This window comes from Fistularia commersonii, chromosome 13 (genome assembly GCF_037954325.1).
Source record: "Fistularia commersonii isolate RoL2024-O1a breed Wild chromosome 13, RoL_Fcom_v1.0, whole genome shotgun sequence".
Lineage (NCBI taxonomy): Eukaryota > Metazoa > Chordata > Actinopteri > Syngnathiformes > Fistulariidae > Fistularia > Fistularia commersonii.
The window spans coordinates 1839022-1852893 of record NC_141296.1 but is presented as its reverse complement, the minus strand read 5'-3'; the positions used below and the strand labels follow the sequence as shown (position 1 = coordinate 1852893).

General features: G+C 42.7%; 1 protein-coding gene across 2 annotated transcripts in view; it reads left to right on the top strand.

Annotated features, from left to right (window-relative positions):
* Positions 1–13872, top strand: part of LOC147227510 (A disintegrin and metalloproteinase with thrombospondin motifs 2-like) — a 156876-nt gene that overhangs the window by 98117 nt on the left and 44887 nt on the right. For both annotated transcript variants that reach the window (XM_086158198.1, XM_086158197.1), the window contains exon 4: positions 10552–10757. In XM_086158198.1, coding sequence (XP_086014324.1) covers positions 10552–10757 — 206 coding nt within the window. The remainder of the gene's footprint in view (positions 1–10551; positions 10758–13872) is intronic.

Here is a 13872-nt window from a genome sequence, read left to right as displayed (position 1 = left end):
AGTTTATGTATTGTATCACATCTTTAATCGGGAAATGTATTGTTTTATGACCTTAATAACAGTCGAAGCCAAGAATGTAGCAATTAGCATAGTTGCTGTACTGCCAGAGAAGAGGGTAAAAGAATAAATAAATGGATACATAAATCGGAAAAACTGACGGTTTATTGTCCTGACGTATCGTCACCTGCTTGAAATAATCGCCTAAGTTATTAAAAAACACCCAAAAAATAAGTCATACATTGAGCAAGCGGTTGATTTTGTCAAAAATGACAAAGGCAATTATTTTAAGATATATATACTGCATTAAACAACACAATGTAACGCCAAGTCAGTCACACTTCAGTCACTCAGGAAGCAACACAGATTGTTTTAAGGACATTTCATCAACATTTTATCAGCCCGGAGTGTGTTTTTACACTTTCTTTTGGAATCCAGACCTCCATGGATTCATACATCGATCATTTTTGCACGATTTTATCGTCAGCACGTTCGCCTATGTAAAGAACAAACCATTTAATCAGAATATTTCATTCATTCATTCACCTGTTATTTTAGTGTCCCTTTATTTTTTTTGAGCAGATATATACATTGAAAAAAATAAGTCAAAGTCACAGAGTAACAGGTGTTTTTTTTTTTTATATTATTACATAATTGATGAACCTATTTTTAGAAAAAAAAAAAAAAAAAAACGGCGAGAGAGCTAGAGATAAGAGTTTGCAAAAGGGGCTTCAAACTTGCAGAGAAGCAGCCTCTGCTGAGATTTATAGGCACTCTGGGAGCTGGACCTTGCACTGAGCTGTCAGCCTCTGTCTCCTTAACGTCCTCCTGATGCTCACACAGTTTACCATTAAACTAGATATACAGGCTCTCAGCTAATACATTAGCAAGATTTGTAGATTAATAGCACATGGCAAGACTCCGCGTGATGTCGTTTTCACGTCGGCGCCGTTGTTCGGTGTTTATGTCCGGTGCCCTTTTCAAGGCCGGAAAAGTTTTTTTTTTTGATTTCATAAGAGATCTTAATAAATATCTGTCGTTCTGGAGGTGGATATAGGCGGACGTGGAGAAACTCCAGACAGTTCATTTCCACGGTGGACGAGACCCTCGGTAATCCCTCTATCTGCTTGGCTTTGCTGTCTTATTGGACTCGGCTCCCTGGTTTACATTGAGCTCTTTAGATCTGACCGAAGAGCAAAGAGGGACTTTAGGGACATGATTGATCTTTGCCAACAATATTGCCTTTGCGGATGCCGAAGACGCCGCCGTCGACGTACATTTTTGTTTGGTGTAATTGGTGTAGCGTGAAAGAAAAAACAAAAAAACAACCCTCTCTCAGGCCCCGGCGGCTCTCGGGAAATATGATCACTCAATTTAAGCACTTGTAATATCACCAGTGCGATTTCTGCGTGTTACAAACCGCGGCGGCTTTCGGTTATGAATGTGTAGGAAACCGCATACATTACAGACTTTACCCTTTGAAGAAACGGCTCGCCGAGATTAATGAAACTACGGTACGGCGGGGGACGCGAGGGGGATCGGTTTGCGGCGCGACACCCCCACAGCAGCCACCAGCCTCGTGCCTTTCTGACAGACAGACGGTTATGTAAGAGGAAAAGCTAAAGGTTGCCTCGTCTCCCGAAACATCAGAAATCCGCACAGACGTACGAGGATAGGTGGCCCTTTCTCGCGCTCCGCGATAAAGGCTTATTAAATGAATAATAATAATAACGTCGGGGAGCTCGGGCGCCGTTCGTCATCCCCCCGAAGATCGTCGGTCGTCCGCGGAAAATTCGAACCGCCTCGTCGGCATGATGGAATCGGACGTTAAAACTAAACCTAAAGCGTTTATTTCTAAATTGGACAAATTGATGTATGAATAATTATCAAAGTCTTCCGGGAGCCGTCCACGTAAAGTTTAGATCACCGATTGCCAAACTAAATAATTAACCGCGATATCGTCGCAACGCGCAACACGCCACGTAGCTGGAACCAATGAGAATGGAGCAGGAGGATGTTGTGAGGGACGGCGTGGCGTGTCACTTCCTGCGTGTCACTTCCTGTCCGGTCGCCTGGGTTACTTACCAAACTGTCCTCTCACAGGAGAGAAAATACGCCTTCGCTGAGTTATGTGCCAAGACAGGTCCATAGGTGAATTAATACGTGTGTGTGTGTGTGTGTGTGTGTGTGATTGGTCATGGTGTCCCGTCTATAAGACACGCTGCTTCAGAGATCCATCCCACCTTCTCCAACTGTTGCCCTCAAGGATGCGCTTTTAGGACAATCGATGCAAAAATAAACAGACTGAAAAACTGTTTTTTTCGTTTTTTCACTAAATTCGGGACGACACTTACAGTACCGAGCGATAAACCCCCTTTTTTTCCCCACTTTTTTACTTTGCTTTTTTTTTTTTTTTTTTACTACTTTCCTCTAGTTGTCAATTATACTTTATATACATATTTTTTTTTCTTTTTTTTTTCTGTCTTATATCTCTAACCCAGAAGTACTGCTATCGTCGTATTGTTGTGTCGTGTCCTGCTTTTTAAGCAGTAATGACAACAAAATAATACAACGCAATACAATAAAATGACAATAAAATCCTTGAAACTGAATGTGTGTGTTTGTGTGTGTGGAGACATAGTGAAGACATAATGAAGCGTCTTGCGTGGAAAAAAAAGAAGTTGCCCAAGGAATGTGACCGATTTCGCTATCGTCGATGTAGCTATTATGCTAACGGTTCTCCGCCGACGCGATGCTAATAAGAATAAGAATAAGAACAACTTTATTTATCCCGAAGGAAATTGTTGTGCCAGAGTTTCAAGTAAAACATAACAATAATAAATAATAGTAGGAAATTGTATAAACAGGGAAAAAAAAGGGAGGGAGGATAAGAAATACCAATAAAACTATAAAGTGTCAAAGTCAAGGCTATAAAGCGTTTTAAGGTCTTAAGTGCATTTGATTTGATTTGATTTGATTTGATGGCGTAATTATTATTTCAACAGCCGTTCAAACCGGCCAATAAGTCACATTTGTCGGCTCGTCGTCGTCACATCTGATGCGCAACGAGGACGTCAGATTTCCGCCTTCCGTAACGCGCCGATCGCTCGCGCGTTCAAACACACAACGCGACGCGAGGAATCGTACGGTAAACCCAAGACGACGGCTTGGTAGTAAGATGTAGATTGAGCTGAATTATCCTAAGAACTCTCTCTCTTGTTGTGTCTTGTCGTAACCCCACACACTCCTCCCTCATATTCAGCCCGCAATCAGACACTCTTGACATTTTGTAAAGGTTGAAAGACAAAGAACCTTTGTCTACTAATAAGGCTGCGCTCTATACTCCGCCCGAATGAGAATACCGAGAGATGGTGTGTGTGTGTGTGTGTGTGTGTGTCGCTACTTGTGTCTGTGAGAAGAGGGTTTTTTTTTTTTTTTTTTTTTTTTTTATTTAGAAAATAAACAACATGAGTCTTCTTCATCAACCTTCTCCATCCAAGCCCATCCTCTGGAACCAGCTACCTTCATATCCTCTCCCTAACCCATCCGGCGCGATCCTTGATGAAGCAACGGGAGAAGATATTTAGGCTTCAACCGGTATTTAATTTGGCAGTCAATAGTCTGATCTTCTATCTTCTTACAAGCAACAAAGTGTGTCAGTTGATGAAATCTGACTGGCTCTGTTTCCCTGATGCAGTGTTTTTAGAAGACAAAGAATAAAACGTGCAGTTGTAGGTGTCTTCTTCTTCTCATTGCTTAAACCTGTGGCTGATTTTCAGTAAATGTGACACATATTTAACGTATTTCAGCCACGGACACCAGTTTTAAAGAGTTCCGAAGCCATTTACAACTTCTTCCAAATGCCTTCATCATGGCGAGATACACGTTTTTCACCAAATGGCTTCATCTTTCTTTCAGGCGTCTGGATTTGAGTTAATTTATACATTGTTAAGATTCTATATTGTGTAGAATCACATCTTCTTAAGTAGTATTCAGCACCAAACACCAGTTTTAAAGAATCCCCTTGTTATTTGAAACTTTTTTTCCAAAAAGCTATAACTTGGTGATAAAAAAATTTTGACCACAGGGCTTTATCAGCTGACACTCATTCTTCTATTTTAATATATATATATATATATATATATATATATATATATATTGTTATATATTCTCTTTTTTCTATTTTTCTGTTTCTTTATTTATTTTTCATTTAGTCTTCTTCCTCTTCTTTTTCTTCTTCTTCTTCTTCTTCTTCTTATTCTTCTTCTTCTTCTTCTTCTTATTATTATTATTATTATTATATTAATAATAGTATATTAATAATAGTATAATAATGTATAATAATAACATAATATAAATAATATAAATAATTATATATCAAATAATTATATTATATTATATTATTAATTTATTATTATATTATTATTAATATAATCAATAATAATGATAAGAACAATAATAATAATATACTTTTGGTGTTCAAATGTTTATAACTTTATGCAGCTCCCCATCTGCCCCCCAGTTGTTCTGATAGACAAATTAAATTTTTCTGATTGTGATTCTGCTCAATTAAACTGCACTCATTCTTGCAACCGCACTTTGTGAGTCGCACTCAAATGTCTTATTGCACTGTTTCATATTCATATCTATAATCATATTTAGAATAATCTTCACCCTCTTCCTATCAGCACAAATCCAAATGCACCGCGGACAGCAAAGTATGAATCTCACCGTCCAGGGAAACACGTTTCTACAATAATCGCTTTGAATCTTGAATCTTCTGGTCTTCTCCCAGGATGTAGCTCTGGTAGATCAGCCTGTCGTTATCTGACTCCTGACGTCTTTTGGGTTCCTCAGAGCTGGGCTGCAACTCTAAAGAGCCCTCGGTACCTACTTGTTTTTGTTTATCGCCCGTGGAGTTGTTATCTACCATCATATTCTATAACATGAGGCCCTCAAATACAAAGCTGTACACGTCAACAATATATTCACTCTCGCTCCTCTGTGCGTGACCCGTACACCACCAAATACCGCCTCTGCTGCAAATACCGCTCTGGTGAATGTTTGTCAACAGCTATCCGCTTTTGTTAGAGCTCCCCTATCGGTTGTTGATTGTGTTCCACCTTCATAAAGAGACGCGCGATTATATCACCTGTTTGATATTGTCGTAGAAGAAGATCTAAAACAGCTCAGATTACCACCTTGTGCTTAAACATTGAAAAGTTGTGAACCTGCCTGGAGGCTCTGTTCATGTCCAAACCATCTGGGTCATGACTTTGTCTTGGTCATACATGTCCTGCACCCTTCTTTTCCTTTGGGCTTTTCCCTTCAGAGGTCACCACAGCGACTCCACCTTCTCCATCTAACCCTATTTTCTAGATCCTCCTCTCTCAAACCACCTACCTTCCTATCCTCTCTCACTGCGTCCATCAATCTTCTCTTTGGTCGTCTTCTAGTCCAGGGATGGGCAATCATTTTGGCTGGCGGGCCACATTTCATTTTTACACGTGGGCCAACGAGGTATCATTGAAATTGAAAAAAATGGAAATTGCATTTGAAATATTAAATTTTTGGGGCATTTTATTTCAACTTTAAAATCATTAATGATCATATAAATGTACCGGCATTATTTTGTATGTTATCACCCACACAAAATTTAACAGAAGGAAAAAATGAATTCAATATTGTTTGAAAACACTGAAGATATTCGAAGAAAATAGTTTGGAGGGCCGGATAAAAAAGCAAGGCCATAAAATTCCTCGGACCGATCTAGACCTCCAATTCCAGCGTCCATCTACCGATATACTGACCCAACCATCTCTGACCTTCTCTCCAAAACATCTAACATAATGGACTCCTTCCTGATCCTGGTCACTCCAAAAGAGAACCTCAACATCTTCATCTCTGCCGCCTCCAGCTCTGCCTCCTGTCTTCTGGTCACTGTCACTGTTTAAAGCAGAGCTCCCGTGGATTGTTTATATTGCGACTATAATAATAAACGCGAATCCACTGTGTATTTGTATGCAACTTTGTTAGAACACAACATAACATGAGTATAATGAAGGCTTCATTGCATCATCACTGCATATTCTGCAGAAGCGGCTCAGTCTGTGGGAATCACCTGTGACCGTAAATCCACATTTCAAGTAGAACTCCTGGTGTTCCCTGGTAAAATCTTATTCTTGCGACAAAGTCGCGGGCCAACATTGATATGTATTGAAAAAAAATCTTCCTCCAGATATAACAATGAACCCAAACGACTTTTGCTTAAAAACTAAATATGGAACAAGCATAGCTTAACACTATACAATATATAACTTCATATCACACACATGCAAAATTCTGTTTTCTGCCTAAGTAGCAGGGTGCCGGTGTTAGCATAAGGTCGCTAATATCAACAGAGGAGAGGGCGTTTATGGGTCCTGTTGTGATTTTTGTGCCAAAACACCAGCAGAAAATTCTGGGATTTGTAGAATTAGCGATACATGCTGTGTAGACTAACCCAGCGGGCCAGCTCTAGTGGTCATTTGGCTAGTATGTCTTAGCGGGCCAAAAATAATTAAAGTGCGGGCCAGATTTTGCCCCCGGGCCGGAGTTTGACACCTATGTTGTCGGCTCTTCTTCTGTCTCTTCACTAGACCTTTTACCCTTCGAAAATAAACTTTCCGTCTGACGTCTGTTTTTCACTCATTTTGCAAGCTATTTACTCATTTTTGCCGCTCAAGTGACCAAGATGTAACCGAGAGATTCCAGTCATTTTTTTCAAAATAAAGATTGTTCAGACTCCTAATAAATCCAATGGAAATACCTGATAATTTCTTGCGCGGCCCGGTACCAAGTGATCCCGAGGGTTGGGGACCACTGGTTTAATAAACAGCGTGAATAAGCGTGATTTGGAAGTGGGGCCACAGATTCTTTGGAAAAAAAAAAACAAAACAAATCCCGTAGCCACAAGTTTAGGGCGACGGGTTCGATATAAGGACGCTGCTCTGAGCGGAACTCCGGGTTTGTGCGTCTCAGCTCCTTCGCCACCTCTCTCAGTTTGGCATTCACCTTTATTCCTCCGCGTTTTTTCTCCGAAAAACTCCGAAAAACAGCTGAAGCGGTGTGTGTTGGCGGTTTGCTTGCGAGAGGTAAGCGAGGACGGAGGTGCCATGAAATGAGAACGTTAAAATCACGAGGAACGGGTGCCTCGGCTGCACCTTTTCACCTTGAGAAGCGGAATCGCTTGTTTAATCACTTTAGCGCCGGCGACGCTTTCGAAGTTATCTTCACCTTTCCCGCCGTTTGTCGTCCAGCTGTGCCGGCGCGTTACATCATTTAAAGATTATTTTCAAGGAGCTTTACAAGGGAGAACGTAAATAATTAGCAACAACTTTTTCTCGAGAAGCAAATTGCATTGTCGTCGCTCTTGGCTGGATATCAAGGTAGATCTTAGAGGTGGACGCGAAGCATTTCAGCTAACAAGCGCCGAAAAACTCGATCCTTGAAACAACTCCGTGCTGCTAATATTCATTTATTTATTTATTTTATTTTTGTTTATTTTATTTTATTTTGTTTTGTTTTTTTTCCGTTAGCTAAAAAAGGAAAACACAATAACATCCGCTAACCTATTAGGGATGGGTGCTGGATCAAAAAGGCGATTGAGTAGAGTTTTTAAAAAAAAAATCCGCACATTTTAAAAGGAAAAGATGATTTTCAGAATCGGAAAAATCAGAAAAAATAAAATTATAAAATAATAAACAAAAAAAAAAAAAGAAAAAAAGGAGAGTTTTTAAAAAAGTAGAGTTTTTAAAAAACTCTGCACATTTTAAAAGAAAAGATGATTTTCAGAATTTGAAAAATCAGAAAAAATAAAATTATAAAAATAATTAAAAAAATAAAAATAAAAAATAAAAGTAAAAAACAAGAAAAAGAGAATCACGTATATATAAATTGCTGTACAAATTGCGCAATATTGTGCAAATTGTTCGGTACCAAATCGCTCTGCATTTATATAATAAATACAACATGATTTTTCACGATTATTAAAGCGTTTTGCACGCAGGGTTGCTCGGCATGGAGGAGCTTGGCGGCTTTATTTCATCCAAAAAACATATTCTCACATGCGTGACGTTTCGAAGTGTGTTTACAAACATGTTATCATGGCGCCATTTTTAAAGAAAGTGATCATGTGACTCTTTTCTTTTAACGCCTATCTTTGTCTGCGGCGCACCGTGGCCAGATTGGCTCTCGGGCGCCGATATTAGCCGAGCAGTCGTTGTTTTACCCATAAATCCGTTGCCTAGGATACGTTGCATAAGAAGGAGTGGGAAAGCGGGATGCCCCTTGCTGATTGGGAGACAAGGTGGCAGATCTCTCTTTCTCTTCCCTGTGTCTTCCTCTCAGATCTGGTTCTCTCTCCTCCACTTAACACTCCCTCTAACTGTATGTGTCAAAACACTGGAGGGTCCAGCTGTCCCTTAATGCCACATGTTGATTCCCATCTCGCCATCCAGCGCCTTTCTATTAACGGCACATCTATTACAGTTACTCAGCCGTGCAGCTTTAACTAAACGTGCGCCTTGTGCGGCGCCGTCGATTAATTTCCAAACGGGAACATACGGCCACGTGCGAACGTCAACATCGCGCATGTCGCCTCCCCCCCCCCCCCTTGCGGGACGCTTCCCGTCCGACCTCGGTTTTTCGAACGGCTTCGGTCGGACGCCGCGTTGTTGATTCCTACGAGACGCCGTGACTCTCGCGTCACGTTTTTTCGTGCTTGCGGAGAAGAAGAAGGAGGAGGAGGAGGAGGAGGGTGGCTGCTGAAGGAAAGATGGCCTTCAGAGTGAAGACAGAACAATCCATCTTGTCTTTCTTCACCGGGAGTGTCCTTTGTCCGCTTAATTAAAGGAAAAGACGAGGCAGAGCTAAACGACGGCCTCCGAAGCAACCAAATGGAGAAAAGTGGTCGGAAGTGGTCGGGTGACTTTTGGGGTTGCAGAGATTCTCGGGGAGTAACTTCATGCGTAGTTTATAGCGCGACTTGCCTTTTTTTTTTTTTCCAGCGTGTAGAGAAGCCAAGATGGGAGCAGGGTGGGCAGCCCCTGTGTGAGGGAGCTGTCTTAATCCATGTGTTTAGCAAGCACCATCTGCTGCATTTATTCAGACGGGAGAGGAAATATTTGGTTGATTAGGAGAGGTCTACGAAGGAGAGCCACACCGTTCGCAACGGTTACAAAGGGTCGCACAGAAAATGAAAACCCGGACATGTATGCTCTAGAGGCGCGGGAGGGTGCACTTTGCTGTGTTGCAAGAAGCAAAAAAAGGGGGGCATCGCATGAGCAGATTTGAAAGAATGTAAACACCTAAAGACAGATTAGCCGAAGATTCACGCTTCGTGAGGGAAGGCTGAAAAATCAAACAGGAATCTACAGCACAATATAATTCGTGTCCGGTCTGGAAAGAAACCGCCGTTAGGAACGGGAAGACGACTCGGACAACATGGAGAGCCAAGTATCCATGTTCTGGGTGGCGGGAAAAATAACCACGGACTTTCAAACGCGTTGAAGTGTTTTAATTTTCTCCCTGCGCTGCTTCGCTGTGTGAAAACCCCCCACTGTTTGCTAATTTAATACTTGTTTTGGTGAAAATGTTGATGTTCCGTTGCAACCCCTGGAAACTCCTGTGGTGGCGGAGCAGGCCAGAAGAGCCTCGACATCCTTGTCGGCCCATTTCTTGCTGGTTCCTTCTGTTTTGCCGCATGAGAACAGCTGATCAGCGACCATGAGAGTTTTTAAAAATGGCACTCCGCGGCCTGTCAGGTGTATCTGGTAATGCCCGTGGCTTAAAAGTTCCGCCAGCATCTATGTTATAGGAGTTCCTGTGCAACTGAAAAAATAAAGCCACGCTTCAGAGTCACTAAAATGTCTAAAATGCTTCTACGCACTGCAAGGTCAATGGTACTTACTTCCTCTGGTGTCAGAATGCACAAAAGAACAGCCCAGTTCCTTAAAAGGACCTTGGAACTGCAAATAGTTCCCATTTGCGAAAGCAGCTAATGCAAAGCTAATGGTTTTAACAGAAGCCATCAAACTGAAAGATGATATAAAAATGCAGACAAAACCAGCAGCAACCAGCTTGGACCTTTTGGGCAGTCCATTTCTTGCTGGTTCTGTAAGAAGTATCTGGTGATGGGCATGGCTTCCACCAAGTATCTATGTCTCATAGCTCCCATAAACCATGAACTGAGGTCCCAATTTCTGGTTCCCGTGTTGTCCAAGTGCACAAAAATAAAACAGCCTAGTACCTGAAAAGTTTCCAGGAACTCCAAAGGGCCAGTCCTGCCAAGACCAGAGTAGAAAAACAGAAACTCTGCTATGGCTGTGACACAACTGTAAAGCATCTTTGGTGGCATCTTTATCAAATGATAACCTTCATTCACAGCATTGAAAAGGAAGCCATGAGGCTCACTTTGTAAGTCACATAGGCTGTTCCTTTTTTTTTGGTGATGCATTTGTATGCATGGCATGTTCCAAAGAGCTCGAAATCTTATGGCATGTGTCTCCTGTCCAGGTGCCGATCTTGGCGGTCTGATGGATCTGGAGTCTCTGTACCGCGGCGTGGAACAGAGTATCAACAACACCCGGGCCGGTCGAATGCGCAGGCAGAGCCTGGACAGAGCCTACAACATCGAGGTGCTGCTGGGTGTCGACAACTCTGTTGTGAAGTTTCACGGGGAGGTGGACGTCCAGAAGTACCTGCTCACGCTAATGAACATCGTAAGTGCACAAACAGTTAATGTTGTGAAGGGACGAGTGGTGAGAGTACAAGGGCTCATGGATGCTCAGTGTCAAATATGAATCCATTTTCAGGAGCTTACGGTTGAGTAGCCAAAAGCAGCAAAAAGAGCAGTGCCAACGCAAGTTGTTAGGGGTCAGTGTTGCACGGTATGCTCCGGCAAAGGGCAACCGGCAAAAGGAACAGAGAACAAGAAGGTCCAGGGCTTGTCAAGGCCAATTCTAGGGAAGCAAAGCACTAAACATCTACCCAGGTTCAAAAGAGAGGTAGGCTTCACGAAAAGAGAAGGTGAACAAATTACCAGTTTATTGCTTCACCATTGCCCTTGCAACGACCTTGATATAAAACAGTGGAAAATAAGCAAACAAAGAGAACCGGTCGTTCGAAAATACAAAAATCCTTGTCAAGAATTCAGTCTTTGCCAATGTACAATTCCCAGGATATAGTCCGTGCAGTGCAGTGTGTGCTTCAAAGTTCCAAGTTTTCCATTCTGGTCTTGGTCCTTTTGTGTACCGTATGAGCGACGCTACCCGCCTACCCAACAGGCAGGATCGGGGGCTCCCCTGTCACTGGGTATGTCCATTTAGTTGGAAAAATATAGCTGACCAGTGATCAGGATTGTTTTTTAAAAATGGTACAGGAAGTACCTTGTGATGGGTGCTACCAATCACCAAGCACCTATTTTCATGTGAGTTCCCATTGTCCCATAAAATGACACAGGGAGTAGGAGCTAACCTGGTTTGAGGAACCAAGATCCCAGTTCCTAAGCAGCTTGAATGCACCGAAAAACTTGTAGGACCCTCAAAGGTTTGCCACTTTAGGTGAACGTCCCAGAGGCTTGCATCACACTGATCCCCACCATGTACCCTAACTGCCTGAGCCAATGGAAAACTAGAAGGTTTCCCCTTGGTAGAGGCTAATTCCTGGAATGGAATTCAAGCCGGATAGTTCTTAGAAGAGCATTCTTTCAACTGTTCTGAAATGGGATCCTTCGGAAGAAATCAGAAATTGCACATTTAGGGTTCATATCTCATGTTTTATTTTGACCTTCATAATGCACCATTACTCAGGTGGTATTATATGAGGAAGTCTGGGGTGGCAGAGAAGTATGTTAGACTGGTGCAGGACATGTATGCCAGCTGTGAGACAGTGGTGAGGGGTGCTGTCGGTGTAGCAAAGAAGTTCAAGGTGGAGGTGGGACTCCATCAGGGATCAGCTCTGAGCCCCTTCTTGTTAGCGATGGTGATGGACAGGCTGACAGATGAGGTTAGACAGGAATCTCCATGGACCATGAGAGCGGAGAACAGATGGAGGAACATCTAGAGAGGTGGAGGTATGCTCTGGAAAGGAGTGGAATGTGTGAATGAGAGGAACCCGCTTGGAACGGTGAGGCTACAGGGAGTGGAGATCAAGAAGTTGAAGGATTTCAGGTACTTTGGGTCAACAGTCCAGAGCGTAGGAGAGTGTGGAGAAGAGGTGAAGAGACGGGTCCAAGCAGGTTGGAATGGGTGGAGAAAAAAGTGTCGGGGGTACCAAGAGATAGAAGAGTAGAAGGTGGAGGAGACAGTGGTGAGATGATCTACAAACTATGACAATGGCGAAAAGATGTCTCAGAGATGAAGATGCTGAGGTTCTCTTGATCAGGATGGACAAGATCAGGAAGGAGTTCGCCAGAGGAACAGCGCATCTTAGATGTTTTGGAGAGAAGGTTGGCTCATGTACAGAGGAGGGATGGCGACCAATGCTGTAACCGGAGCCAGGAGAAGACGGATGGACGTTGTGAGAGAGGATATGAAGGTAGCTGGCGTGAGAGAGGAGGATCCAGAGAAGGGTGTTAGATGGAGAAGGTGGATTCGCTGTGGAGACCCCTGAAGGGAAAAGCCCAAAGGAGAAGCAGAAGAAAACACCTCCTCTCAGGATCTAGTCCAACGCCAACCTTCATGCGGCTTCTTCCAGCGCGAACCCACACTTTCACTGCCTTTTATTTGTATTTCCAGACTCTAGTCTGATCCAAACACAACCACTGAGTCATCCTCTGAGGCGCAGGGGTTGCAGACGGATCGCACGGCACGCCGTGAACAAACAAACAAATGCACATTTGTCCAATGTTAAAAAAAAAAAAAAAAAAAAAAAATCCAAAAGGTGACCTTGCATGACCAAAATAAAATCCCGGAACGAAAAAAAACGCTTTTTTTTTTTTTTTGTTCGAGGCCAACGGGGAAGCGTGGCGAAGTCAAAGGGGTCGATCAAATCGGGTAACACAGATTCATCCTCACACCGAGTGAATGAGGATTAAATTCCCACATATTCTCATCCAGCAATCAGCCACAGGTAATCCCTACTTCACTATCTGAATATGATAAGATTGCACACATGCGTGTGTGTGTGTGTGTGTGTGTGTGTGTGTTCTGGCGGGGGGGGGGGGCTACGTATCATTTCATCAGGCTTTATATCATGACATCATGCTTTCATTCACTTCCAGGTGTGTGTGTGTGTGTGTGTGTGTGTGTGTGTGTCACAAAGAAGCCTCTGCAGACTTTAATCTAGCTAAATTAAACGTGCACGTTCTCCCTTTTTCTGCACCCGCGACCCGCCGAGCGCCGATCCAATCTTCGCCAGGTGCGGCAAATCCCGCCACACCTCTTTTGTTTCTGCTCGACGTTTGAGGAAGAACAAAAACTCCTTCCCCGACACCCCTTTTTTTTATATATTTTCTTTTTTTTTTTTAACATTTATTAGAACAGGTTCCTTAACAGAGTCACACACATTCTTACAAAACCTCAAAACAAGATACACATTATACAATATTCTTTTTGGTCACTTATTTCCTCACTAGCACGCTTCTTCTTCTTCTTCTTCTTCTTCTTCCTCTTCTTCTTCTTCTTCTTCTTCTTCTTCTTCTTCTTCTTCTTCTTCTTTCGGCTTTTCCCTTCAGGTGTCTCCACAGCAAGTCAACTTTCTCCATCTAACCCTATTCTCTGGATCCTCCTCTCTCACACCAACTACCTTCATATCTTCTCTCACTACGTCCATAAATCTTCTCTTTGGTCTTCCTCCAGACCTCTTGCCTGGCAGCTCCAATTCCAGCATCCGTCT